At 38.0% G+C, this 26,832-nt stretch overlaps 1 protein-coding gene across 1 annotated transcript in view; it reads left to right on the top strand.

The window, feature by feature from the left end:
• The window catches only part of LOC102175008 (ovostatin homolog 2), a 59,258-nt gene extending 32,689 nt beyond the window's left edge, over positions 1–26,569 (top strand). Inside the window, 16 exon segments of the mRNA XM_018049117.1 lie at positions 1,221–1,339; positions 2,323–2,374; positions 13,012–13,095; positions 14,068–14,244; positions 15,015–15,096; positions 15,711–15,867; positions 16,547–16,621; positions 17,679–17,844; positions 18,951–19,162; positions 20,850–21,059; positions 21,673–21,797; positions 23,699–23,789; positions 24,151–24,219; positions 24,804–24,906; positions 25,927–26,003; positions 26,426–26,569. Of these exon segments, the coding sequence (XP_017904606.1) occupies positions 1,221–1,339; positions 2,323–2,374; positions 13,012–13,095; positions 14,068–14,244; positions 15,015–15,096; positions 15,711–15,867; positions 16,547–16,621; positions 17,679–17,844; positions 18,951–19,162; positions 20,850–21,059; positions 21,673–21,797; positions 23,699–23,789; positions 24,151–24,219; positions 24,804–24,906; positions 25,927–25,979 (1,775 nt within the window). The 3' untranslated portion in view covers positions 25,980–26,003; positions 26,426–26,569.

Genomic DNA, 26,832 nt, shown 5'->3' with positions numbered 1-26,832 from the left:
AACCCATTCCAGTACTCTTGCCTGGAAAATCCCATGGACAGAGGAGCTGGTAGGCTACAGTCCATGGGATCGCAAAGAGTCGGACATGATTGAGCTACTTCACTATAGGCATACAGATAATATGAAACCAAAATATTATATTTTTTATTTCTCTAATTTTCACAGGAAAATTGGAGATCCATTTTAATTATGACCTATTATATTACTTCTCAGTGACTCCCCAGATGGCTTCCCAGATAGGGCTTCCTTGGTGCTGCTAGTGATAACGAATCCACTTGCCAATACAGGAGACATAAGAGAGGTAAGTTCTATAACTGGGTCAGGAAAATCTCTGAAGAAGGAAATGGCAATCCACTCTAGTATTCTTGCCTGGAAAATTCCATGGAGAGAGGAGTCTGGTGGGCTACACAGCCCATGGCGGTCGCAAAGAGGTGGACACAAATTAACTGACTTAGCATGCACGCACGTATGATGTAAGGAAAGGAAAGAAAAGTGAAGTCACTCAGTCGTGTCAGACTCTTTGCAACCCCATGGACTGTAGCCTACCAGGCTCCTCTGTCCATGGGATTTTCCAGGCAATAGTACTGGAGTGGATTGCCCATTTCCTTCTCCAGGGCATCTTCCCAACCCAGGGATCGAACCCAGGTCTCCCGCATTGTAGACAGACGCTTTACCGTCTAAGCCACAGGAGTTAAAAACAATAGATCCCCTGCCAACATTTGATTTAAATTCAATGCCCTTTCCACTATGTCATAGTTTACTGTTTTGGTTTGTTCAATCTCGAAAAAAGTTAGAAGGCCTAGTTTTCTGACTTTATGCCCCTATATTGTCATATGTAAACTTTTTTTAATTTTTTTTATTTTTATTTTTTTACTTTACAATATTGTATTGGTTTTGCCACACATCAACTTTAAAAGCAATCCAGATCAAGGAATTTGCTCAGTTGGTTTTGCAAAATATTCTCTTTTTTCCATAAATGTTCTTAAGTTCTAGTTATTTAAGTGAATCAATTACTTCATGTAGGGAATCTTGAAAAAGATAGAAAAGGACATCATATTATCTCCAGGCAGGAGAAAGAATGAGTTATTTTGGTCCAAGCATAAATATGATGATAAGATTCAGTTTGTCTGATTCAAGAAGTGATTTATAGACTTTTAATCATTTCCCTTCACAGAAGGGGCCAGTGGCCAATGTAATTTATATTTGAGAATGTTTTTCAGGTAAAGTGAATATCACTGTAGTTGCTGAGTCCAAGCAAAATAGTGCTTGCCCAAATGAAGCACCTGAGAGGCAGAACCTGAATTGGAAAGATACTGTGATCAAAAGTCTGTTGGTACAGGTAAGTACATGCAAAACTATCAAGCCCTTCCACATACAAAATAGAGAGTATCATGGGCTTCCCAGGTGGTGCTAATGGTAAAGAACCCACCTGCCAATGCAGGAGACATTAAAAGACTCAGGTTCCATCCCTGAGGAGAAGATCTGCTGGAGGAGGAAATGGCAACCCACTCCAGTGTTCTTGCCTGAAGAATCCCAATGACAGAGGAGCCTGGTGGGCTACAGTCCATAGGGTCACAAGAGATGGACTTGAGAAGTGACTTAGCATGCATGCAATAGGTTAAATAATAAAGGACATTCTCTGTGAAGAGACTTAATTGACCATAATTGCTGTTGACAAACAGTCGGACATGACTGAGCAACTAACATTTTCACTCTAATTATTGACACAAGATATGCCATTTTCAATAAATTAAAATGGCAATAAAATTCATCCATTCTTTAATTAACAATTAACCCAGGATAGAAAAATGTAACTCATGAAACAGGCTTAGATTTTTTGCTTGCTCCTGACTCAGGATGCTTCCTAGACACCTGATCCTCTTCCCTCCCTTCCTTTAACTGACTCTCAAATCCAAGAGACAAACACATGCCTGTGCAGCCCTCATCATCCTCTAAAAGAATCACTGCTTGTCAATGGCATCCTCTCACCTCACCTTTTGGCATGTTCTTACTTTGCAAAACACTTTTGTTCGTCTACTGGAGAAGCTGGACAGTGCCAGGGAAACTGAGTATGTTCCACTAAGACACTGAAGTTATCTCTGTCCCTCAAAGAACTATGGGAACACAGAGCCAGAGTGGGTGTTGGTAACATACAGTGACTTGCAGATATAAACAGAAGGGGACAATGAATGGATCTTCTCCAGCACAAACCATTGGCCAGCCATGCCGATGTGAGCTGACCCCTGGTTGCTTTTTCTGTGTGGAAAGATGACCCAGACGCCTGACTTTCTGCTTCTTTCTGTTTACTTTACTCCTTGATAGCCTGAAGGTATTGAAAGAGAGATGACTCAAAGTTTCCTTATCTATACACAAGGTAAGAGGATCTTTTCTTTTTTAACATTTTTATTTTGTATTGGGGTATAGCCAATTTTGTGATAGTATAGTCAATGACAGAATGTGGTCCACTGGAGAAGGGAATGGCAAGCCATTTCAGTATTCTTGCATTGAGAACCCCATGAACAGTATGAAAAGGCAAAAAGATAGGATACTGAAAGAGGAACTCCCCAGGTCAGTAGGTGCCCAATATGCCACTGGAGATCAGTGGAGAAATAACTTCAGAAAGAATGAAGGGATGGAGCCAAAGCAAAAACAATACCCAGCTGTGGATGTGACTGGTGATAGAAGCAAGGTCTGATGCTGTAAAGAGCAATATTGCATAGGAACCTGGAATGTCAGGTCCATGAATCAAGGCAAATTGGAAGTGGTCAAACAAGAGATGGCAAGAGTGAACATCGACATTCTAGGAATCAGCGAACTAAAATGGACTGGAATGGGTGAATTTAACTCAGATGACCATTACATCTACTACTGTGGGCAGGAATCCCTCAGAAGAAATGGAGTAGCCATCATGGTCAACAAAAGAGTCCAAAATGCAGTACTTGGATGCAATCTCAAAAATGACAGAATGATCTCTGTTCGTCTCCAAGGCAAACCATTCAATATCATGGTAATCCAAGCCTATGCCCCAAACAGTAATGGTGAAGAAGCTGAAGTTGAACAGTTCTATGAAGACCTACAAGACCTTTTAGAACTAACACCCAAAAAAGATGTCCTTTTCATTATAGGGGACTGGAATGCTAAAGTAGGAAGTCAAGAAACACCTGGAGTAACAGGCAAATTTGGCCTTGGAATGCAGAATGAAGCAGGGCAAAGACTAATACAGTTTTGCCAAGAAAATGCACTGGTCATAGCAAACACCCTCTTCCAACAACACAAGAGAAGACTCTACACATGGACATCACCAGATGGTCAACACTGAAATCAGATTAATTATATTCTTTGCAGCCAAAGATGGAGAAGCTCTATACAGTCAACAAAAACAAGACCAGGAGCTGACTGTGGCTCAGATCATGAACTCCTTATTACCAAATTCAGACTCAAATTGAAGAAAGTAGGGAAAATCGCTAGACCATTCAGGTATGACCTAAATCAAATCCCTTATGATTATACAGTAAAAGTGAGAAATAGATTTAAGGGCCTAGATCTGATAGATAGAGTGCCTGATGAACTATGGACTGAGGTTCGTGACATCGTACAGGAGACAGGGATCAAGACCATCCCCATGGAAAAGAAATGCAAAAAAGCAAAATGGCTGTCTGGGGAGGCCTTACAAATGGCTGTGAAGAGAAGAGAAGCAAAAAGCAAAGGAAAAAGGAAAGATATCAGCATCTGAGCAGAGTTCCAAAGAATAGCAAGAAGAGATAAGAAAGTCTTCTTCAGCGATCAATGCAAAGAAATAGAGGAAAAGAACAGAATGGGAAAGACTAGAGACTTCTTCAAGAAAATTAGACATACCAAGGGAACATTTCATGCAAAGATGGGCTCGATAAAGGACAGAAATGGTCTGGACCTAACAGATGCAGAAGATATTAAGAAGAGGTGGCAAGAATACACAGAAGAACTGTACAAAAAAGTTCTTCATGACCTGGATAATCACGATGGCGTGATCACTCATCTAGAGCCAGACATCCTGGAATATGAAGGCAAGTGGGCCTTAGAAAGCATCACTACGAACAAAGCTAGTAGAGGTGATGGAATTCCAGTTGAGCTATTTCAAATCCTGAAAGATGATGCTGTGAAAGTGCTGCACTCAATATGCCAGCACATTTGGACAACTCAGCAATGGCCACACAACTGGAAAAGTTCAGTTTTCATTCTAATTCCAAAGAAAGTCAATGCCAAAGAATGTTCAAACTACTGCACAATTGAGGGGGGAGGGAAAGATGGCGGAGGAATAGGACGGGAAGACCACTTTCTCCCTCACGAATTCCTCAAAAGAACATTTCAACGCCGAGCAAACTTCACAAAACAACTTCTGTAGGCTGGCAGAGGACATCAGGCAACCAGAAAAGCAGATCATTGTCTTCAAAAACAGATTTTTAATCTTTGCTCTTAGGTTTTTGTGATCAATTTTGTACATTTAAAAACCCAAACTTCACTATCCCAGTTTACCTGAGAGCGAGATTACTGGCTTGACCACTCTCTCCTCCTCTGGACTCTCCTTTTTCTCCACCAGGTGGCCTCTGTCTCTTTTCTCCCCCATCTCTCCTCTATCCAACTCTGTGAATCTCTGTGTGTTCCAGACGGTGGAGAACACCTAAGGAACAGGTTACTGGCAGGATTTGTCTCGCTCCTACTCATTCCTCTCTCTGATCCTCCTGGTCACCTCTGTCTACTTCCTCCCTCTCCTCTTCCCCGTATAACTCTGTAAATACCTCTGAGCGGTCCAGGCTATAGAGCGCACATAAGGAAGTGACTACTGGCTAGCTTGCTCTCTTCTCTTTTGATCTCACCGCATCTCATTCCAGTTACCTCTAACTACCCCCTCCATCTTCTCTTCTCCTTATAACTCAGTGAACCTCTCTGAGTGTCCCTCAATGTGGAGAAACTTTTCATCTTTAACCTAGATGTTTTATCATCGGTGCTGTATAGATGGAGAAGTCTAGAGGCTACTGTAAAAATAAAACTGAAAACCAGAAGCAGGAAGCTTAAATCCAAAGCCTGAAAACATTAGAGAACTCTTGAATTCAGGGAACATTAAGCAATAGGAGCCCATCTAATGCCATCATACCTACACCGAAACCAAGTTCCACCCAAGGGCCAACAAATTCCAAAACAAGACATACCATGCAAATTCTCCAGCAACACAGGAACACTCCCCTGAGCTTCAATATACAGGCAGCTCAAAATTATCCCAAAACCTTTGATGTCTCGTAACCCATTACGGGTCACTCCATTGCACTCCAGAGAGAAGAAACCCAGCTCCACCCACCAAAACTCCAACACAAGCCTCCCTAACCAGGAAACCTTGACAAGCCACTGATAGAACCCCACCCAAAGTGAGGAAGCTCCATAATAAAGAGAACTCCACAAATTCCCAGAATATAAAAAGGCCACCCCAAACGCAGCAATATAACCAAGATGAAGAGACAGAGGAATACACAGCAGGTAAAGGAACAGGAGAGTTGCCCACCAAACCAAACAAAAGTGGAAGAAGTAGGGAATCTACCGGAGAAGGAATTCCGAATATTGATAGTGAAAATGATCCAAAATCTTGAAATCAAAATGGAATCACAGATAAATAGCCTAGAGACAGGGATTGAGAAGATGCAAGAAAGGTTTAACAAGGATCTAGAAGAAATAAAAAAGAGTCAAAATATAATGAATAATGCAATAAATGAGATCAGAAACACTCTGGAGGCAACAATTAGTAGAATAACGGAGGCAGAAGATAGGATTAGTGAAATAGAAGATAGAATGGTAGAAATAAATGAATCAGAGAGGAAACAAGAACAACGAATTAAAAGAAATGAGGACAATCTCAGAGACCTCCAGGACAATATGAAACGCTCCAACATTCGAATTATAGGAGTCCCAGAAGAAGAAGACAGAAAGAAAGATCATGAGAAAATCCTTGAGGAGATAATAGTTGAAAACTTCCCTAAAATGGGGAAGGAAATAATCACCCAAGTCCAAGAAACGCAGAGAGTTCCAAATAGGATAAACCCAAGGCGAAACACCCCAAGACACATATTAATCAAATTAACAAAGATCAAACACAAAGAACAAATATTAAAAGCAGCAAGGGAAAAACAACAAATAACACACAAGGGGATTCCCATTAGGATAACAGCTGATCTTTCAATAGAAACTCTTCAGGCCAGGAGGGAATGGCAAGACATACTTAAAGTGATGAAAGACAATAACCTACAGCCCAGAATACTGTACCCAGCAAGGATCTCATTCAAATACGAAGGAGAAATAAAAAGCTTTACAGACAAGCAAAAGCTGAGAGAATTCAGCACCACCAAACCAGCTCTCCAACAAATTCTAAAGGATATTCTCTAGACAGGAAACACAAAAAGGGTGTATAAACTCGAACCCAAAACAATAAAGTAAATGGTAACGGGATCACACTTATCAATAATTACCTTAAACGTAAATGGGTTGAACGCCCCAACCAAAAGACAAAGACTGGCCGAATGGATACAAAAACAAGACCCCTCTATATGCTGCTTACAAGAGACCCACCTCAAAACAAGGGACACATACAGACTGAAAGTGAAGGGCTGGAAAAAGATATACCATGCAAATAGAGACCAAAAGAAAGCAGGAGTGGCAATACTCATATCCGATAAAATAGACTTTAAAACAAAGGCTGTGAAAAGAGACAAAGAAGGCCACTACATAATGATCAAAGGAACAATCCAAGAAGAAGATATAACAATTATAAATATATATGCCCCCAATATAGGAGCCCTGCAATATGTAAGACAAATGCTAACAAGTATGAAAGGGGAAATCAACAATAACACAATAATAGTGGGAGACTTTAATACCCCACTCACACCTATGGACAGATCAACTAAACAGAAAATTAACAAAGAAACGCAAACTTTAAATGATACATTAGATCAGTTAGACCTAATTGATATCTATAGGACATTTCACCCCAAAACAATGAATTTCACTTTTTTTTCAAGTGCTCATGGAACCTTCTCCAGGATAGATCACATCCTGGGCCATAAATCTAAACTTGATAAATTCAAAAAAATCGAAATCATTCCAAGCATCTTTTCTGACCATAATGCATTAAGATTAGATCTCAATTACAGGAGAAAAACTATTAAAAATTCCAACATATGGAGGTTGAACAACACACTTCTGAATAACCAACAAATCACAGAAGAAATCAAAAAAGAAATTAAAATATGCATAGAAACTAATGAAAATGAAAACACAACAACCCAAAACCTGTGGGACACTATAAAAGCAGTGCTAAGAGGAAAGTTCATAGCAATACAGGCATACCTCAAGAAACAAGAAAAAAGTCAAATAAATAACCTAACTCTGCAACTAAAGCAACTAGAAAAGGAAGAGTTGGAGAACCCCAGAGTTAGTAGAAGGAAAGAAATCTTAAAAATTAGGGCAGAAATAAATGCAAAAGAAACAAAAGAGACCATAGCAAAAATCAACAAAGCCAAAAGCTGGTTCTTTGAAAGGATAAATAAAATTGACAAACCATTAGCCAGACTCATCAAGAAGCAAAGAGAGAAAAATCAAATCAATAAAATTAGAAATGAAAATGGAGAGATCACAACAGACAACACAGAAATACAAAGGATCATAAGAGACTACTATCAGCAGTTGTATGCCAATAAAATGGACAACGTGGAAGAAATGGACAAATTCTTAGAAAAGTACAATTTTCCAAAACTGAACCAGGAAGAAATAGAAAATCTTAACAGACCCATCACAAGCACAGAATTTGAAATGGTAATCAGAAATCTTCCAGCAAACAAAAGCCCAGGTCCAGACGGCTTTGCAGCTGAATTCTACCAAAAATTTCGAGAAGAGCTAACACCTATCCTCCTCAAACTCTTCCAGAAAATTGCAGAGGAAGGTAAACTTCCAAACTCATTCTATGAGGCCACCATCACCCTAATACCAAAACCTGACAAAGATGTCACAAAAAAGGAAAACTACAGGCCAATATCACTGATGAACATAGATGCAAAAATCCTCAACAAAATTCTAGCAATCAGAATCCAACAACACATTAAAAAGATCATACACCATGACCAAGTGGGCTTTATCCCAGGGATGCAAGGATTCTTCAATATCCGCACATCAATCAATGTAATTCACCACATTAACAAATTGAAAAATAAAAACCATATGATTATCTCAATAGATGCAGAGAAGGCCTTTGACAAAATTCAACATCCATTTATGATAAAAACTCTCCAGAAAGCAGGAATAGAAGGAACATACCTCAACATAATAAAAGCTATATATGACAAACCCACAGCAAACATTATCCTCAATGGTGAAAAATTGAAAGCATTTCCCCCAAAGTCAGGAACAAGACAAGGGTGTCCACTTTCACCGCTACTATTCAACATAGTTCTGGAAGTTTTGGCCACAGCAATCAGAGCAGAAAAAGAAATAAAAGGAATCCAAATTGGAAAAGAAGAAGTAAAACTCTCACTGTTTGCAGATGACATGATCCTCTACATGGAAAACCCTAAAGACTCCACCAGAAAATTACTAGAGCTAATCAATGAATATAGTAAAGTTGCAGGATATAAAATCAACACACAGAAATCCCTTGCATTCCTATACACGAATAATGAGAAAGTAGAAAAAGAAATTAAGGAAACAATTCCATTCACCATTGCAACGAAAAGAATAAAATACTTAGGAATATATCTACCTAAAGAAACTAAAGACCTATATATAGAAAACTATAAAACACTGATGAAAGAAATCAAAGAGGACACTAATAGATGGAGAAATATACCATGTTCATGGATCGGAAGAATCAATATAGTGAAAATGAGTATACTACCCAAAGCAATTTACAAATTCAATGCAACCCCTATCAAGCTACCAGCCACATTTTTCACAGAACTAGAACAAATAATTTCAAGATTTGTATGGAAATACAAAAAAACCTCGAATAGCCAAAGCAATCTTGAGAAAGAAGAATGGAACTGGAGGAATCAACTTGCCTGACTTCAGGCTCTACTACAAAGCCACAGTCATCAAGACAGTATGGTACTGGCACAAAGACAGACATATAGATCAATGGAACAAAATAGAAAGCCCAGAGATCAATCCACACACATATGGACACCTTATCTTTGACAAAGGAGGCAAGAATATACAATGGAGTAAAGACAATCTCTTTAACAAGTGGTGCTGGGAAAACTGGTCAACCACTTGTAAAAGAATGAAACTAGATCACTTTCTATCACCGTACACAAAAATAAACTCAAAATGGATTAAAGATCTAAATGTAAGATCAGAAACTATAAAACTCCTAGAGGAGAACATAGGCAAAACACTCTCAGACATAAATCACAGCAGGATCCTCTATGATCCACCTCCCAGAATTCTGGAAATAAAAGCAAAAATAAACAAATGGGATCTAATTAAAATTAAAAGCTTCTGTACAACAAAGGAAAATATAAGCAAGGTGAAAAGACAGCCTTCTGAATGGGAGAAAATAATAGCAACTGAAATAACTGACAAACAACTAATCTCAAAAATATACAAGCAACTTCTGCAGCTCAATTCCAGAAAAATAAATGACCCAATCAAAAAATGGGCCAAAGAACTAAGTAGACATTTCTCCAAAGAAGACATACGGATGGCTAACAAACACATGAAAAGATGCTCAACATCACTCATTATTAGAGAAATGCAAATCAAAACCACAATGAGGTACCACTTCACACCAGTCAGAATGGCTGCGATCCAAAAATCTGCAAGCAATAAATGCTGGAGAGGGTGTGGAGAAAAGGGAACCCTCCTACACTGTTGGTGGGAATGCAAACTAGTACAGCCACTATGGAGAACAGTGTGGAGATTCCTTAAAAAATTGCAAATAGAACTACCTTATGACCCAGCAATCCCACTTCTGGGCATACACACCGAGGAAACCAGAATTGAAAGAGACACATGTACCCCAGTGTTCATCGCAGCACTGTTTACAATAGCCAGGACATGGAAACAACCTAGATGTCCATCAGCAGATGAATGGATAAGAAAGCTGTGGTACATATACACAATGGAGTATTACTCAGCCATTAAAAAGAATTCATTTGAATCAGTTCTGATGAGATGGGTGAAACTGGAGCCAATTATACAGAGTGAAGTAAGCCAGAAAGAAAAACACCAATACAGTATACTAACACATATATATGGAATTTAGGAAGATGGCAATGACGACCCTGTATGCAAGACAGGAAAAAAGACACAGATGTGTATACCGGACTTTTGGACTCAGAGGGAGAGGGAGAGGGTAGGATGATTTGGGAGAATGGGAATTCTAACATGTATACTGTCATGTAAGAATTGAATCGCCAGTCCATGTCTGACATAGGGTGCAGCTTGCTTGGGGCTGGTGCATGGGGATGACCCAGAGAGATGTTGTGGGGAGGGAAGTGGGAGGGGGGTTCATGTTTGGGAACGCATGTAAGAATTAAAGATTTTAAAATTTAAAAAAAATAAAAAATTAAAATTAAAAAAAAAAAAAAACTACTGCACAATTGCACTCATCTTACATGCTAGTAAAGTAATGCTCAAAATTCTCCAAGCTAGGCTTCAGTTATATGTGAACGGTGAACTTCCTGATGTTAAAGCTGGTTTTTGAAAAGGCAGAGGAACCAGAGATCAAATTGCCAACATCCACTGGATCATCGAAAAAGCAAGAGAGTTCCAGAAAAACATCTATTTCTGCTTTCTTGACTATGCCAAAGCCTTTGACTGTGTGGAGCACAATAAACTGTGGAAAATTCTGAAAGAGATGGGAATATCAGACCACCTAACCTGCCTCTTGAGAAATCTGTATGCAGGTCAGGAAGCAACAGTTAGAACTGGACATGGAACAACAGACTGGTTCCAAAGAGGAAAAGGAGTACATCAAGGCTGTATATTGCCACCCTACTTATTTAACTTCTATGCAGAGTACATCATGAGAAACACTTGACTGGAGAAACACAAGCTGGAATCAAGATTTCTGGGAGAAATATCAATAACCTCAGATATGCAGATGACACCACCCTTATGGCAGAAAGTGAAGAGGAACTAAAAAGCCTCTTGATGAAAGTGAAAGAGGAGACTGAAAAAGTTGGCTTAAAGCTCAACATTCAGAAAACTATGATCATGACATTTGGTCCCATCACTTCATGGGAAATAGATGGGGAAACAGTAGAAATAGTATCAGACTTTATTTTTCGGCACTCCAAAATCACTGCAGATGGTGATTGCAGCCATGCAATTAAAAGACGCTTACTCCTTGGAATGAAAATTATGACCAATCTAGACAGCATATTAAAAAGCAGAAATATTACTTTGCCAACAAAGGTCCATCTAGTCAAGGCTGTGGTTTTTCCAGTGGTCATGTATGGATGTGAGAGTTGGACTGTGAAGAAAGCTGAGCACTGAAGAATTGATGCTTTTGAACTGTGATGTTGGAGAAAACTCTTGAGAGTCCCTTGGACTGCAAGGAGATCCAACCAGTCCATCCTGAAGGAGACCAGTCCTGGGTGTTCATTGGAAGGACTGATGCTGAGACTGAAACTCCAGTACTTTGGCCACCTCATGCGAAGACTTGACTCATTGGAAAAGACCCTGATGCTGGGAGGGATTGGAGGCAGGAGGAGAAGTGGACGACAGAGGATGAGATGGCTGGATGGAGTCACTGACTCAATTCACATGCGTTTGGGTGAATTCCGGGAGTTGATGATGTGCAGGGAGGCCTGGCGTGCTGCGATTCATGGGGTCGCAAAGAGTCAGACAGGACTGAATGACTGAACTGAACTGATGGCCAATCAACAACATTGTGATAGTTTCGGGCGAACAGCGAAGAGACTCAGCCATACACATACATGTATCCATTCTCCCCAAAATTCCCATCCCATCCAGGCTGCCATGTAATATTGAGCAGATTCCCAAGTGCTGTAGGATATTCTACATGGTCAAACTAATCCTAAAGGAAATTTGTCCACAGGTCTATTTATTTCCTTTTCTTCTACTTTATTGCTATACTGAGGACCTCAGTGACTTTATTCTGAATATCCAATGGAGGATTATTTTATTTCAGGCCCAGTCTTCATTGTATAATTTTAGCAAACATAAAGGATATTTATGAGGTTATTTTTTGTTGTCCATCTATGACATCAATCTGTCTCAGCCTACTTCTTTCATCTTGTGAATTTTTGCAAGGGTGGGGTGGGTGGAGCTCATCTTGCAGGTGAGTGTTGCACAATTTTGGGCAGTGGGAAGCCAAGATTATGCCCAAACAGCACATAATGTAAACAGTCCATAATGTAATCTTTGCTTCTGTACTCCTGGGATGAAACAACAATAGAAAATCACTGCCCTTCAATAGCCAGTTTTACGGGCCTCATGAATATTGCTTTATGTGGTTGATGATGATCTGATTTTTTTTAATTTCTTATTAACATAATTTTTTTTTTTTTTGCCACACTGCACATCTTGCAGGATCTTAGTCCCCAGCCAGGGATCAAATCGAGTCCCAGCAGTAAAAGCACTGGGTCCTAACCGCTGGACTGCCAGGGGATTTCCTGATGATTTTATTTTAATGCCTAGCAAGACTCTCCAAGTTTTACCTTTCATGTGTAATGTTCCATATGTCACAATCAGTAGTTTTAACTTTTATTTTTCATACATAAGTAGTTCAGGCACTAAACTGATAGAGAATAGAAGCCATCTCTAACTTTCAGATTTATATACCATTTTCTAAATGTATTGTTATTCTAAACTAGATCAAAACCTCAAGTTCATCTCTTCAAACAAGCAACTTATAAAATAAATATAAATAATGGAATATATTTCCTAATATGTTTGTTCCATAAACCTGCTATTGTTTATGAAAGAAAGCCAAACATTATTTGTTTTATTGATATTTTTTCTTTCCAGGCACCAAAGTCTCCAGGGAGGTAGATTTGAATTTGACGAATGATGTCGTAGAAGGATCAACCAGGGCCTTTTTCACTGTTGTGGGTAAGTTGGTTAATTTTTTTGTTTCACAGTGATTTGAAAATCTTAGTTGAGGTGGTCTTAAAAAAAAAAAAACTTAAAAGGATGGAGAGATTTTTCTTACAGTGTCAATTGAAGGGAATTATTGTTGAGGATGATCTCCTATGTTTGCTTCTGCATGGGATCTGAAGGACTTACAACACCATTTTCAAATCCATGTCCTGTACAATGAACTGAGAGAGTGTACACAACCATGGGTAAAATAGATAGCTAGTGGGAACCTGCTGTACAGCACAGAGTGTTCAGCTCAGTACTCGGTGATGACCTAGAAAGGTGAGATGCGGGAGTGGGTAGGAGGGAGGCTCAAGAGGGAAGGGATATATGTATACATATATTAAGAGCTGATTCATGTAACACAAAACTGTAAAGCAGTTATATTTCAATAAAAAAATAAATTTTTAAAAAATCTATGTCCCTAGAAGATATTTTTTCTGCTGAATGGTAATTGGTGTTTAGAAAACAGAGTCCTGTTATAGCCTGTCCATCTGAAATATTAAGTATACCTTTGGAGATCAGAATATACTTTATTAAAAATGCTGGAAATTTCCTCAGTAACAGATTAAACTGTTCCAGAGAAGTCAAATTTCTCTGTCTCTTATTAACATCTACATTTTGGGGAAAGAGATAGATTACATTGTATAATTCACAGGGTCAGCTTCTCAAAAAACCAAACCAGCAAGCAATCAAGTGAACAGACACACTTTCTTAAATTCCTTCTCTCTGTGGTAATAGGAGATTTTCCAAAACATTTTTCATACCAGAAACCTCTTTCACTTCACCTTCTTTAGAATTACTTCATGAAAACATTCCTTGTTTCCATCTTTTAGACCTATTTTAAAATGTTCTTTCCTTCCACGATGCCTCTTTCACCTATTGTCATTAATGCTGAGATGCCAAGTTTAACAAACAGTAACATTCTGTTTGTCGTGTTTTTAGGGGACATTATAGGACTTGCAATACAGAATCTGGAGAATCTTTTCCAAATGCCCTATGGAGGTGGAGAACAGAATATTGCCCTGCTAGCATCTGATACCTACATCCTAGACTATCTGAGATCTACTAAACAACTGACAGAGGAAGTTAAATCTAAAGCTTTATTCTTCTTATCTAATGGTGAGAAGATTGAAGTAATTTCTGCCTATAATAGGTTAAATAAATTATTACTAATATCAAGATGTCATAAAGCTGCTATTATGAGGTAGTCTCATGGGGAAAAAATATGTCTGAAGAACTGAGTCACTCTGAGTCCTAGCTCTATTTTGGGGGGGGGGGGGGTTGTTTGTTTGGAGGCTTTTTTGGAATTCAGTATCTGTATGGTCATTTGGCTTCACAATTCACACATGTACTGTTTCACATTATGACCTCAGTTTTTTTTTTAATGCCTAATATTTTGCCAAGCTACTTTGTTAGTGAGTTTTGTTATTGTTATTAATGGTAGCTATAAACAGTTCATTTATCAACTTCTGTATTTGTTTGCTCAATTGCATTCCATTGAGATGAAGTGATTAGTTTTGTATTTAGAAATATCTTGTAAATGTGATATCAAAGAAAAGTTCAGGAGTATAATTTATTTTATTCTTTTTTTTTCAGAAAAATAACACTGAAATAAAATAACCCCAAGAAAAAAAAATAAATGATTAGTAATATCAGACAAATATTGAGTTAGATGTAGTCACATGGAATAACTTACTTGTCATTAAAACCCTATAAGGCAGAAGCTATCTTTTCTCCCTATGGATGGAGAACCTGAGTTTCAGAAATTAAAATTGAAATGATCATCTAGTCATTTATGTCTAATACCAAAACATGGGGCTGTAACTACACCATTATTTTTTTTTTTTTACCTTTCTTAAAGAATAATTTCCTACCATGTTGTATTTTAGGTTATCAGAAGCAGTTGTCTTTCAAAAACTTGGATGGTTCCTATAGTGTGTTTTGGCAGAGGAATCAGGAAGGAAGCATACGGTAAGAGATGAAAATTTTATTTTAAATAATACAAGAATGATCTGAGGAGGACTTGTGAGGGGCTGAGGGGAATTGTGTTTGGTGGGGATTTGAAAGCAACACTTTTGTGTTTCAAAGTGAGTTCCTAGAGGTGAATCAGATAAAACCAAAATATTCGATTATTCCAACTTTAAAGCAACAATGTACTAAAAGTCTCATAATAGATTGCTTAGATGTCTGGTCATTTAATGACACCCCCACCAATACTTCCACAGTTTGTGGTAAATGGCACATCTTAGTCTGTCTCGCTGAGCCACATGTAGATTGAGGAAAGTAAAACTAAAAGGCTTCAAAGCACCTAATTACACACATTCCATTCTTTCTTCATGCATGAACAATCTGATGGATTCTATAGAAATTTGTGTGTAAACGTGCTGGAAATTACATGATCTTACTTTCACATATTTACTGACCCAAAGGAAAGAACTGCTGTCAATCAAGACTTGTTACAGTCTCTCTCAGCCAGATTAGATCCACCCATTACCCAAAGCAATCAGTGATGATGGACCTGATGGGAAGCTGACATCATTTCTTTCTTATCTAACTTCTGTCTAACTGACGATTGGCTTTTACAGGCTCAGTGCTCTTACTTTTAAGACATTTGCGGGAATGAAGAAATATGTCTTTATCGATGAACTGGTTCAAAGGGAGACCTTGATCTGGCTTGCAAGCAAACAGAAAATAGATGGCTGCTTTAAAAGTGATGGCAAGCTTTTCAGCAATGCCTGGGAGGTGAGTGATTCACACAAGTAAGCTTTCCTTTCTCCTTTGCATTACCTGCCTTATCCATCTCTTGAGAACATGAGTACACTTCTTATGAATATTACTCCTGCTGCTGCCTTGATAGGCTTGTGGTATGTAAATCAAAGCCATTGTTACTGCTGCCTGCATGTTATCCTCAGCCTACGCTGAATTCCTCTTGAATCTATTATTTGCCTTACTGTTTTCAGTCCTTTCTTAGAACCGGTCTCCTTGACTAGATAAACTGAGAATAGGTGAGAGGGGACTGAAAAAGAACCTAGAGAGGAAACAGTTTATAAATTTGAAGCCAAACATTATTCATTTCTATTTATGGATGGTAAGCCAGTTCAGGAAGAGGATCTCCTAATTTACATTGTTTCAATGAAGCACTGATCCAATACCTCCTTAAATCAAAGCACGAGGACCTCACTTGCCTCAGGTCAAAATGCAAATGGAATGAAGTCTGTCCTTGATAGATCTATTCTTTCCCTTTTCCAGTCCATATTTAGATATATCACTTGGTATCTCCATATGCTGCACCGTGGCCAAAAAAAAATTTTTTTAATGATATTTGTCCCACTGTCTCTTTCCTATCTAGTTTCCCTTCAGAAGGATAGCTGTTCTTTTGTGCTCTGCTGTCCTATATGACTTATGGTTCCTTTGTGTTTAGGTTGGAGATGAAGAGGATATTGTACTCACTGCCTATATCGTTGCTGCATTCCTTGAAGCTGGACTCAATTTCACTGTATGGGTCCCACTGTCTTTTAGTATCAGTCAGCTGAATGCACATGAATTTGACTATCGATTCAGAGTGATTTAAAATTCCTGGACTGGGTGAAACATCAAGAGAATAATTAAGTCACTACCACTCTTTAAATTAACTCTCCCCAAATTTTTTTATTCATGCATGCTGAGTTGCTTCAGTCATGTCCAACTCTTTGAGACCCTATAGACTGTAGCCTGCCAGGCTCTTCTGTCTATGGGATTTTCCAGGCAAAAATATTGGAGTGGGTTGCTATTTCCTCCTCCAGGGGATTTTCCAGACCCAGGGATCAAACTCACATCTCTTAGGTCTCCTGCATTGGCAGACAGGTTCTTTACCTCTAGCATGACCTTTTTGATTCATAGAAATTTTGATGAACACTATTGAGTTTTTCCCTGGAGAAGATATATGTATGCACACTTATACAAGTGTTTCATACCATTTTGGTATCCATATATCTCCTGAAGTTCAGCTATTAATTTCAGATTAAGAACTCTTATTCCGAGTATAACTACAACCTGATATTCTGTTTGTCTAACCAACTCAGTATGCAAACATTTTCAGCTTAAGTGTGGCTCATCTTGGCTGCCTCTCAATCCAAAATTCAGATTATCCAATTGCAAAATCTATTCTTGAAATAAGATCCTAGGAATTATCAGGGTCATTGGTATACCTCAAAAACCATCTTTAGAAATACGAGCTCCTATTTTGGGCATTAGTGTAAAATAGCTTAGGTCTAAAAATAAATATGTATACTTTGCCACATAGAAAACATTTACATCATTAAAATACAACCAGTCAGACAGAGATTGCCATTTTCATACTACTTAAATTTTTTCAAATACTGATAATCCATTAAAAATGAATTTTAATGATATTTATAAAATATAATTCACATGTACAGAAATGAACAGGTTTGCATGTAAAATATACTTCAAGGGTGTATTATATACATTATAAAGAATGATTAGTTTAAACAGTCAAGCTTACAAGTAAGTATTCAAGCATCATCTTAAAATGAATTGTTCTTCTTGACTAGTTTCCCACTCTACGAAATGGGCTCTTTTGCTTAGAAGAGGCCTTGGAAAATGGTGTCAGAAATGGCTACAACCTTGCAATTCTGGCTTATGCTTTTGCATTAGCTGGAAAAGAGGAGAAAGTGGAATCCTTACTCCGGACCCTGGATCAATCTGCTACAAAATTAAGTAAGTATTATTATTCATTTTTGCTAATGGAGGGGCTTTCAGGCAAACAATCTACCTGAAATGCAGGAGACCAGGGTTTGACCCCTGGGTGGGGAAGATCCCCTGGAGGAGGAAATGGCAACCCAGTCCAGTTTTCTTGCCTGGAGAATCCCATGGACAGAGGAACCTCATGGGCTATAGTCTATGGCATCGCAAACAGTCAGACACGACTGAGCAACTTTCACTTCACTTCACTTCACTTCACTTCTTTCTTAATAGAGATGACCCTAAGAATAAACTGATGAAACTGAGCAATCACATAGGAACCCTCTCTTTTCTAGAATGTTTCTATTTATCTTATGAAATTTCTGAGTGACCTTTTTAAAAAACAAAACATTATATATTTTCTAGCTTCCTCTTTTTCTTTTCTGCTCATTTCTTCTCAAGTGAGTGAAGTAGAGAAAATCAAGTGGAGTGACTGCAGATAATAAAAACTGCTTGTGAAACTTTGGCCTTGAACTTAAGGTCAAAAACATCGACCTTAGGAAGTTGCTCTCTGAAGTTGCCTTAGTTCTCTAAGGCTGCCATAATATTGGGTTGGCCAAAAAGTTCATTTGAGTTTTTCCATAAAAACCTGAACGAACTTTTTGACCAGCCCAATGAAATACTCTGTACTGGGTGGTTTAAATGAAAGAAACTTATTTTCTCATGGTTCTAGAGCTAGAATTCCAAGATCAAAGTATCAGCGGGTATGATGTCTTCTGAGGCCATTCTGCTTAGTTTGTAGATGGCCATCTTCTCTAACCGTCTGCACATGTCTTTTCCCATGTACATGCCTTCCTGGTGCCCCCTCCATGAGTCCAAATTATCTCTTCTGATAAGGATACATTTGTTGTTGTTGTTGTTTAGTTGCTAAGTACTAAGACCCATCTAAATGGCTTCATTTTAACTTACTCACCCCTTTAAAAGCCCTATATCCAAATACAGTTCCATTCTGAGGTTCTAGGTAGTAGGGCCTTGAACATATGAATTTTGAGGGGCACAATGAACCCATAACAGAGGTCAAGGATGGCATTTGCATCTTTCTTTACATAGGGACTGTGTGAAAATTCTTCTTTTCTTCTCAGATAATGTGATATATTGGGGAAAAGTGAAGAAACTTGAGACAAAGGCATCTCCACTCTTTATTCCTCGGGCACCTTCTGCTGAGATGGAGAAGACTTGCTATGTGCTGTTGGCTATCATTTCCCAGAAAAACCCTGACCTGACCTACGCTAGTAAGATTGTTCAGTGGCTTGCCCAACAGATGAATTCTCACGGAGGCTTCTCCTCCCCTCAGGTGATTGGTGTGGATCTACTGACATAACCACAATATGTTCAATGTAAAAGTTGCCACTCTATAGTAATATAGATAATATATTATATAGATATATATAATAAAAATACCAAAGGTAGGAAATACCTTCTGAGACAAGGAATATTTGCTACTATAAATCATCTTTATTGGGGTTTAGTTGCTTAACAATGGATTGGTTTCTGCTGTGTGATGAAGCAAATCAGCTATATGTATACATATAGCCCCTCCCTCTTGGACCTCCCGCCTACCCCCACCCCAGTCCACCCCTTTAAGTCATCACAGAGCACGGAGCCGATCTCCCTGTGCTCAGTTCAGTTCAGTTCAGTTCAGTCGCTTAGTTGTGTCCAACTCCTTGCAACCCCATGAATCACAGATGGCTGGATGGCATCACTGACTCAGTGAACATGAGTTTGAGTAAACTCCCTGTGCTCAGTTCAGTTCAGTTCAGTTCAGTCGCTCAGTCGTGTCCGACTCTTTGCGACCCCATGAATCGCAGCATGCCAGGCCTCCCTGTCCATCACCAACACCCGGAGTTCACCCAGACTCACATCCATGGAGTCAGTGATGCCATCCAGCCATCTCACCCTCGCTATCTATTTTACACATGGTAGTGTATATATGCCAATCCAAATCTCCCTATTCGTTCCACCCCTTCTTCCTCCACCCCATGTCCACACATCCATTCTCCACATCTGTGTGTCTATTCCTGCCCTGCACATAGGTTGATCTGTACCATTTTTCTAGATACCACATGTATGCATTAATATACAATATTTGGGGTTTTTTTTCTGACTTACTTCACTGTGTATGATAGTCTCTAGGTCCATCGACATCTCTAAATGTGACCCAATATTTAGTCAACAAGCATTTATTGGGCAGTTCTTATATACTAGGAACTCTACTAGGAATTTTCTATGTATAAATGAATAAAATAAAATCCCCTCTCAGGGAATGTATGCCTGATTTATATCTCCATTTACACAGTAAAAATAGAATGAAAGTCTAGAAAGGATGGTTGTTATAAACACAAGAGCCCTGACAATAAGAATACTTTGGTCAAACCGTTACTTCATGTCAGCCAAGAAGTAATATTTCTCCCTACTTCTGTGGTCTATACGTTGGAAAAAGCAAATGAATGAATAGCCAAAGAAATGGGTATCAAAAACAATGACTTATATCCTTCCTTAATTGGCAAAAAAATTTAATGCAAAGAAATACAAGTTTTATTCCCACAAGGAAAATCATTTCCTTCCTTCCTTCCTTCCTTTCTTTTTTTCAGTCTTAGTTTCTAAGTAAAACCATATGTTAGTGAATCTCCCAACATCCTTTCTGGATTCTGACTTCCCATCTTTGAAGACAGTTGACCATAAACATTATCTATGGCAACCAAATTACATAACACCTTAATTTTTAGAAAAGATTGAGCAATATTTCACATGGATATTATAAAATTATTTAGAAGACTTTTAGATCTAATTAAGATTTGTTGAAGAAAGAGACAACAATTAGCACAAGAAAATGTTCTCCCTGTTGTTTAGAATACTGCTTCTTGGTATTCTGTTGACATGTCAGAAATATTTCTATGGGTTGATTTAAAGTTCATGGCCACATGATGACTGATATTGCATCATAACAGAGTTTGGAATGCTGCTTGTACTGTTCTGTGCAGGATACGCCCATCTGCCTTCTTGCCATAACCCGCTACATGAATTTAATCTTCTCTGATGATCAAGTCACTGTCAGCTTAAGCAGTGAAGAATTCAACGAGATTTTCCAGGTTAATGGTGATAATCACTTATTGGTTCAACGTTCAGATCTATCAAAAGCAAGTGGACAATATACAGTAGATGTGGAAGGACAAGGTTGTGCATTTATCCAGGTAATGGAATTCTGTGAGGAATATGAGTGTTTTCCAGGAAAAAACACAGACCATCTTTTCAGTTATGTACAAAGTGCTATTTTACTCTTGCATGTTTTTGTGATTACATTTTCCTTCATTGATATTTTCCACTCAAAAACTAAAGTTATTTTGTAAAAGGTTACCTACTCTTAAAGATAACTGGATAACTGAGAAGTTTCTTGAGGAATATCAAAGATTCTTGTGTCTTCTGACAATCAAATGATTGTCAGATTATTCCCTGATAATGAAGTTATAAAATAAAGTGCATTAATAATGGAAATGAGGGCTTCCCTGGTGGCTCAGTGGTAAAGAATCCACCTGCTAATGCAGGATAGGCAGTGGTTCAATCCCTGGCTCAGGAAGATCCCCTGGAGAAGGAAATGGCAATTAACTCCAGTATTCTTGCCTAGGAAATCCCATGGACAGAGGAGCTCAGTGAGCTATAGTCCATGGGGTTGCAAAGAGTCAGACACAACTTAGTGACTAAACAGCAACAGCAATAATGGAAATAAGAAAAAACAATAAGTGCTTCAAGTGATAGATGGATGGGTTTTTTTTTTTTTTTTTTTTTACACTTTGCTATCCTTTCTAGGCTACCGTGAGGTATAATGTGCTACTACCTAAGAAGGAATCTGGATTTTCCCTTTCCTTACAAATAGTAAAGAAAAACTCTTCTGATGTATTCCAGAGTAATTTTGACCTGACAGCAACCCTCAGGTAAGTGTCCCATTTTGATATCAACTTTCAGGTTAGAGAGAAAGTGGTACATCAGAAAAGAATTATTTTAAACACTAACAAAATATCAAAAGCACTAATTTGAAAAGACACATGACTCCAATGTTCATAGTAACATTATTTACAATCACCAAGACATGGAAGCAACCTAAGTATACATCAGCTCATGAGTGGATAAAGAAGCCCATAAATGGACTTGGAGGGCCTTATACTAAATGAAGGGCTTCCTTGCTGGCTCAGACAGTAAAGAATCCACCTGCAATGTGGGAGACCTGGGTTCAGTCCCTGGGTTGGGAAGATCCCCTGGAGGAAGGCATGGCAACCCACTCCAGTATCCTTGCCTAGAGAATCCGCATGTACAAAGGAGCCTGGTGGGCATGTCTGGGAGACGAAGCACAAAGCACATGCTAAGTGAAATAAGTCAGACAGAGAAGGACAAATACTGTATGATATCACTTACATATGAAATCTAAAAAATGCAACAAACTAGTGAATTTAACAAAAAAGAGGTGGACTTACAGAAATAAAGAACAAACTAGTGATTACCAGTGGGGAGAAGGAGGAGGGGGAATCGGAGGATGGGGGAGTGGGAGGTACAAACCATGGAGAGTGTAAGATAGACCCAAGGATGTTCAGCCCTGGGGGTTATAGCCAATATTTTGTAATAACTATAAATGGAAAGTAATCTTTAAATTGTATAAAAGATATTTATATATTATTAATGTCAATAATCACATGTTGATGGTACTCTCTGTGCCCACGTCACAATTTAGTACATTTTCAACTAAATCAAAGGTAGAGTTATGCAAATATAATCTGTACTGTATGCAATTTGAAAGCTTCTGCCACATTAATCCTTCAGCAGTGCTTCTACCTTTTTGTGTGTCAGTTTTGCACAACAGAGATAAAATTTTCTTTCTAAAGACAAGCAAGAGTGGGCCAAAAAGAGGAAACCCGCTAACATTTATTTAATCGTTAATATAACTGTACACAAAGCAAAATTTTAGATATTTTCCAGTGTAAAAAAGCAAAGTAATTCTCTTGAATTAAAATATAATTTATAGGTACCGAAGAGTTTTATTCTTGGTTAAGGTGTGGAGAAACATTGAATAAAATTAGTTTCCGGGATTTTTCTCAGGATTTCAAAATGAAAATCTGTTGAACACTAATGCTAATAATATAATACACAGCTCTCAACTTGCTGTCCCAACAATTTTATCCAAAGTTGTGGGTATAACTTAGAAGATCTCTTGGGGGCATGTCTGTTGTATGATTTTGCCAACATCCTGCTTTTGAGATATGAGCCTCTTCTAAGTGTTGCACAGAATCTAAGGCTGACATAAGTATGTGTGCTGTGCTCAGTCGCTTCAGTCATGTCCAACTCTTTGCACCCTTGTGGACTGCAGTCCACGAGGCTCCTCCATCCTCGGGATTCTTCAGGCAAGAATACTGGAGTGGGTTGCCATGCCCTTCTCTAGGTGATCTTCCTGACCCAAGGATGGAATCTGTGTCCCTTGTTTCTCCAGCATTACAGGCATATTTTACCCACTGAGCCTCCATATGTGTAATATAAATTTAAAAGTTTTGTCTATAAGTTCTGACTTTAAAGCCTCAAGTAAGCTTAAAAGCAGGATTTGGGGAGATTAGGTCCATTCATTCTTTACTCCAATTTATGTTGCCTTGAATCATCTCAGCCACGATCACTCTAATTGTGCTTGTTTCCAGATATGTGAGAATGACTATCTTCAGATGTTTTTTCTCCAGCTTTTGCCTCTCCTCCAGGCTTAGAGCCAATTGGCATCAATATACTCATATCCTTGCCATAAGGTTAAGTCACTCTTCTAAAATGATGTCTAAGTTAGTGTTTTGTTTTTAAATTTCAGATATACGGGAAATCACAATAACTCCAACATGGTCCTTGTTGATGTAAAAATGCTATCAGGATTTACTCCAGTCATGTCATCCATTGAAGAGGTAAGTAAGAGAAGCCCAGTCTTTCAGCCTCCAAAAAGCAGTAATGTGTTGATGAAACAGTTGGTTAGCAAAACCAAGCTGTGTAATTCTTCACTTAAACAAACATTCACAGTTCACACTCATATTTTTGCTAAACAGTGGTGGAATGGATTCTTGATTTATAGCAATTAGAAGTCATTATTTCCAATAGTTCATAACCTATTTTTTAAATTTAGTTCTGACTTGTGTTTATGAAAACATCATGCACAAGGGAATTTTCCATAAAACAACTTCCTGATACTGATTAGAGAAAAAGCATGAAACACTGAATTCTGGAATGATGCTCTTTCATATTTATCCCTCCCTGCCAATTTCCTTAAAGCTTGAAAACAGTGGCCAAGTAATGAAGAGTGAATTCAAGAATGACCATGTTCTTTTCTACCTGGAAAATGTAAGTTGACAATAATTTTTTTCTCCACGGCTTTCTTTTTCTTTTGAGGGTAACTGGATGCTTCGATTTCTCATAAATATACATGATAGGGCTTGTCAAAACTATGTGAGATGTTAAAGGTGATCAGTGTTCTTCCACACTAATTGTCTTTTCCCTCTTAAATACTATGCTATTTTGTATATACCTTGGCTAACTGGATGCTTCTCAAGTTTAGAAGCATCATTTCCCTGTTCTTTTATTCCCCGCAGCATCTAACATAGTCTGGTCAAAGATGTACAGTTCTTTTATAATTTGACTTGAACTCCAGCAGAGACTGGCACGAGTTTCAGACTCATCCTTTCTATGTATACATCATTAACATCCACACAAATGCCTACATTTTTCTAATATTTTCAACTTTCTTGTACCTCAATATAATCGGTGAAACAACATTTTACACAATTTAATATTACTTAACTCATTATTTTGCCATTATGTAAGATCATTACACCCTGGATTTATCATAAACTTCTGGAAATAATTTGCTCTGCGGTTTTATTTTTTGCAGGCCTGCTCTGGTGTATTTATAATCTCTATCTTTATAGATTTCAGGTACAGCAAAGAGTTTCACCCTCTCTGTTGAGCAAATCAACCATGTGGCAAACATTCAGCCATCCCCAGTCATGGTCTACAATTATTATGAAAAAGGTAGGTGGGCAACAACCATGCTTTAAAACTACTGGAAGTTATATCTGTATCTAGGATTCCCTGAACTACTTAACTTTTGAAAATCATCCTTGGTCTTCAATATCTGGGTTTACTTTACATATTTTTTTTTACTCCATTTTATATATATATATATATAAACTTCTGACTTGGCCTTTTTCTATTTGCCAGAATTTTTCAACACCTAGAATCCTTTTGATATAATGAGAAGGCACTGCCTTTAATTTGAAAAACAAACCAGCTAAGCTTCCAGGTCTTGTTGCTGTTGTTTTGTTGTTAATGGCTGAGACTAACCATTCCATGCTATGCTATGGACTTTTTTTTTTTTTAATTTTTTAAATTTTAAAATCTTTAATTCTTACATGTGTTCCCAAACATGAACCCCCCTCCCACCTCCCTCTCCATAACATTTCTCTGGGTTTGAGAGGAAGAGTGAGAAATATTCTGAAGCGTTACAGGCAAATCTTGATAGATTAGGTTTCAAAGCAGTTACTAAGATGCTGTTCAGAAGATTTTTTAAAAAGTTCCCTGGAAGGTTAGTGCTATTAATTTCTTGTTGAATGTCATGAGAAGTTTGTCAGCAAGCCTTCGGGGATTTTTGGTGGAGTTTTTTGTCTTTCTTTCGTTTTTTTGGCTGTGTTGGGTCTTCTTGGCAGGACGTAGACTCAGTAACCCTACAGCATGTGGGATCCTGGTTCCCTCACCAGGGATCAATCTTGCATCCTCTGCATTTGAAGGTAGATTCTTAACCACTGGATCACAGGGAAACCCCTGTAAAGCAGTCTTTGAATTCTGACTCTGTCATTTACTAATTGAATGTACTTTGTCAAGTGCCTTAAACTCTGATATGATGTTCCTGGATTTAGAAAACAGAAGGAATTGACTTTCTTGCAGAATTACTAAAAGGGTTAGTAATTACCTAGTGTAATTATATTGTCTGATATCACCTGGTTATAGAAAGTTGGAGATGTAATAAGGATGAACTTTCTTTTTATTTTCCAGATGAATATGCCCTTGCTTCTTACAATATCAACAGTGTTTCTGTGTCTCAGTGAGACAAAACAAAATACACAAAAAAGGTAAGGAAATCATAATCATCTTGAGTTATTAAAAACACATCTGATGAGAAAATGAAAATCTAAGAAGATAAAACAATAGATGAAGCAAAGAGAAGTCTCTGGTGCTTCACACGGTCTGTACAATTATGTACATTAGGTAAATAATAGGACAGCATTAAGATTTTTATTAATGTCTTTAAAATAACTTTAAAGAATTTGAAACTATGTGCTTTGCATAAATATTTCATTTTGTAAAACTCTCATGTTTGTTTTATGAATTGATATGTTATTAATATGTATGTACATATTTTATACACATCATGTGTACTCTAATGTGTATTTGTGAATGTCTATAAATATGTATTTGTTTATCCACCTCTATGTATGTATTTATATGTACATACACACATTTATTTATTGTTTGAACTGTTTTTAAATCCCAGGTAGAAAACAATTTACTTTGAATGAACTCATTCTCCTGTCTCAAACCTGGAAGAAATCTATGAACCACCTCACATTCTAAATGGGGTTCACTCTGCTATGAGTTCTTACCAGAGTTTGTTTCATTAAATGCTGTGATTTTTGCATCCAAGTCTCTGATTTTCTTTTTTTCATTACATGATTCATAATTTTCATCCTAGAAAGCTCAAGGTTTTGTTTGATACCAATGCTAACAATTTTGCTTTACTGTTGTCAATTCTGAATTCAAGTTTTTAGACAGAATTCAGAGTACTGAATACGAAATCTTCCAGCATCCAGAGAAAGCAAGAGCCCAGATTCCCAGAGAGGCAGGGGAGGAGATCACCTTTAAGAGGACTTCACGTGAGCTTGATGATGTAAAAAGAAACAC

The sequence above is a fragment of the Capra hircus genome, chromosome 5, assembly GCF_001704415.2.
Source record: "Capra hircus breed San Clemente chromosome 5, ASM170441v1, whole genome shotgun sequence".
Taxonomy (NCBI): domain Eukaryota; kingdom Metazoa; phylum Chordata; class Mammalia; order Artiodactyla; family Bovidae; genus Capra; species Capra hircus.
This window is presented reverse-complemented; position numbering and strand designations above follow the sequence as displayed.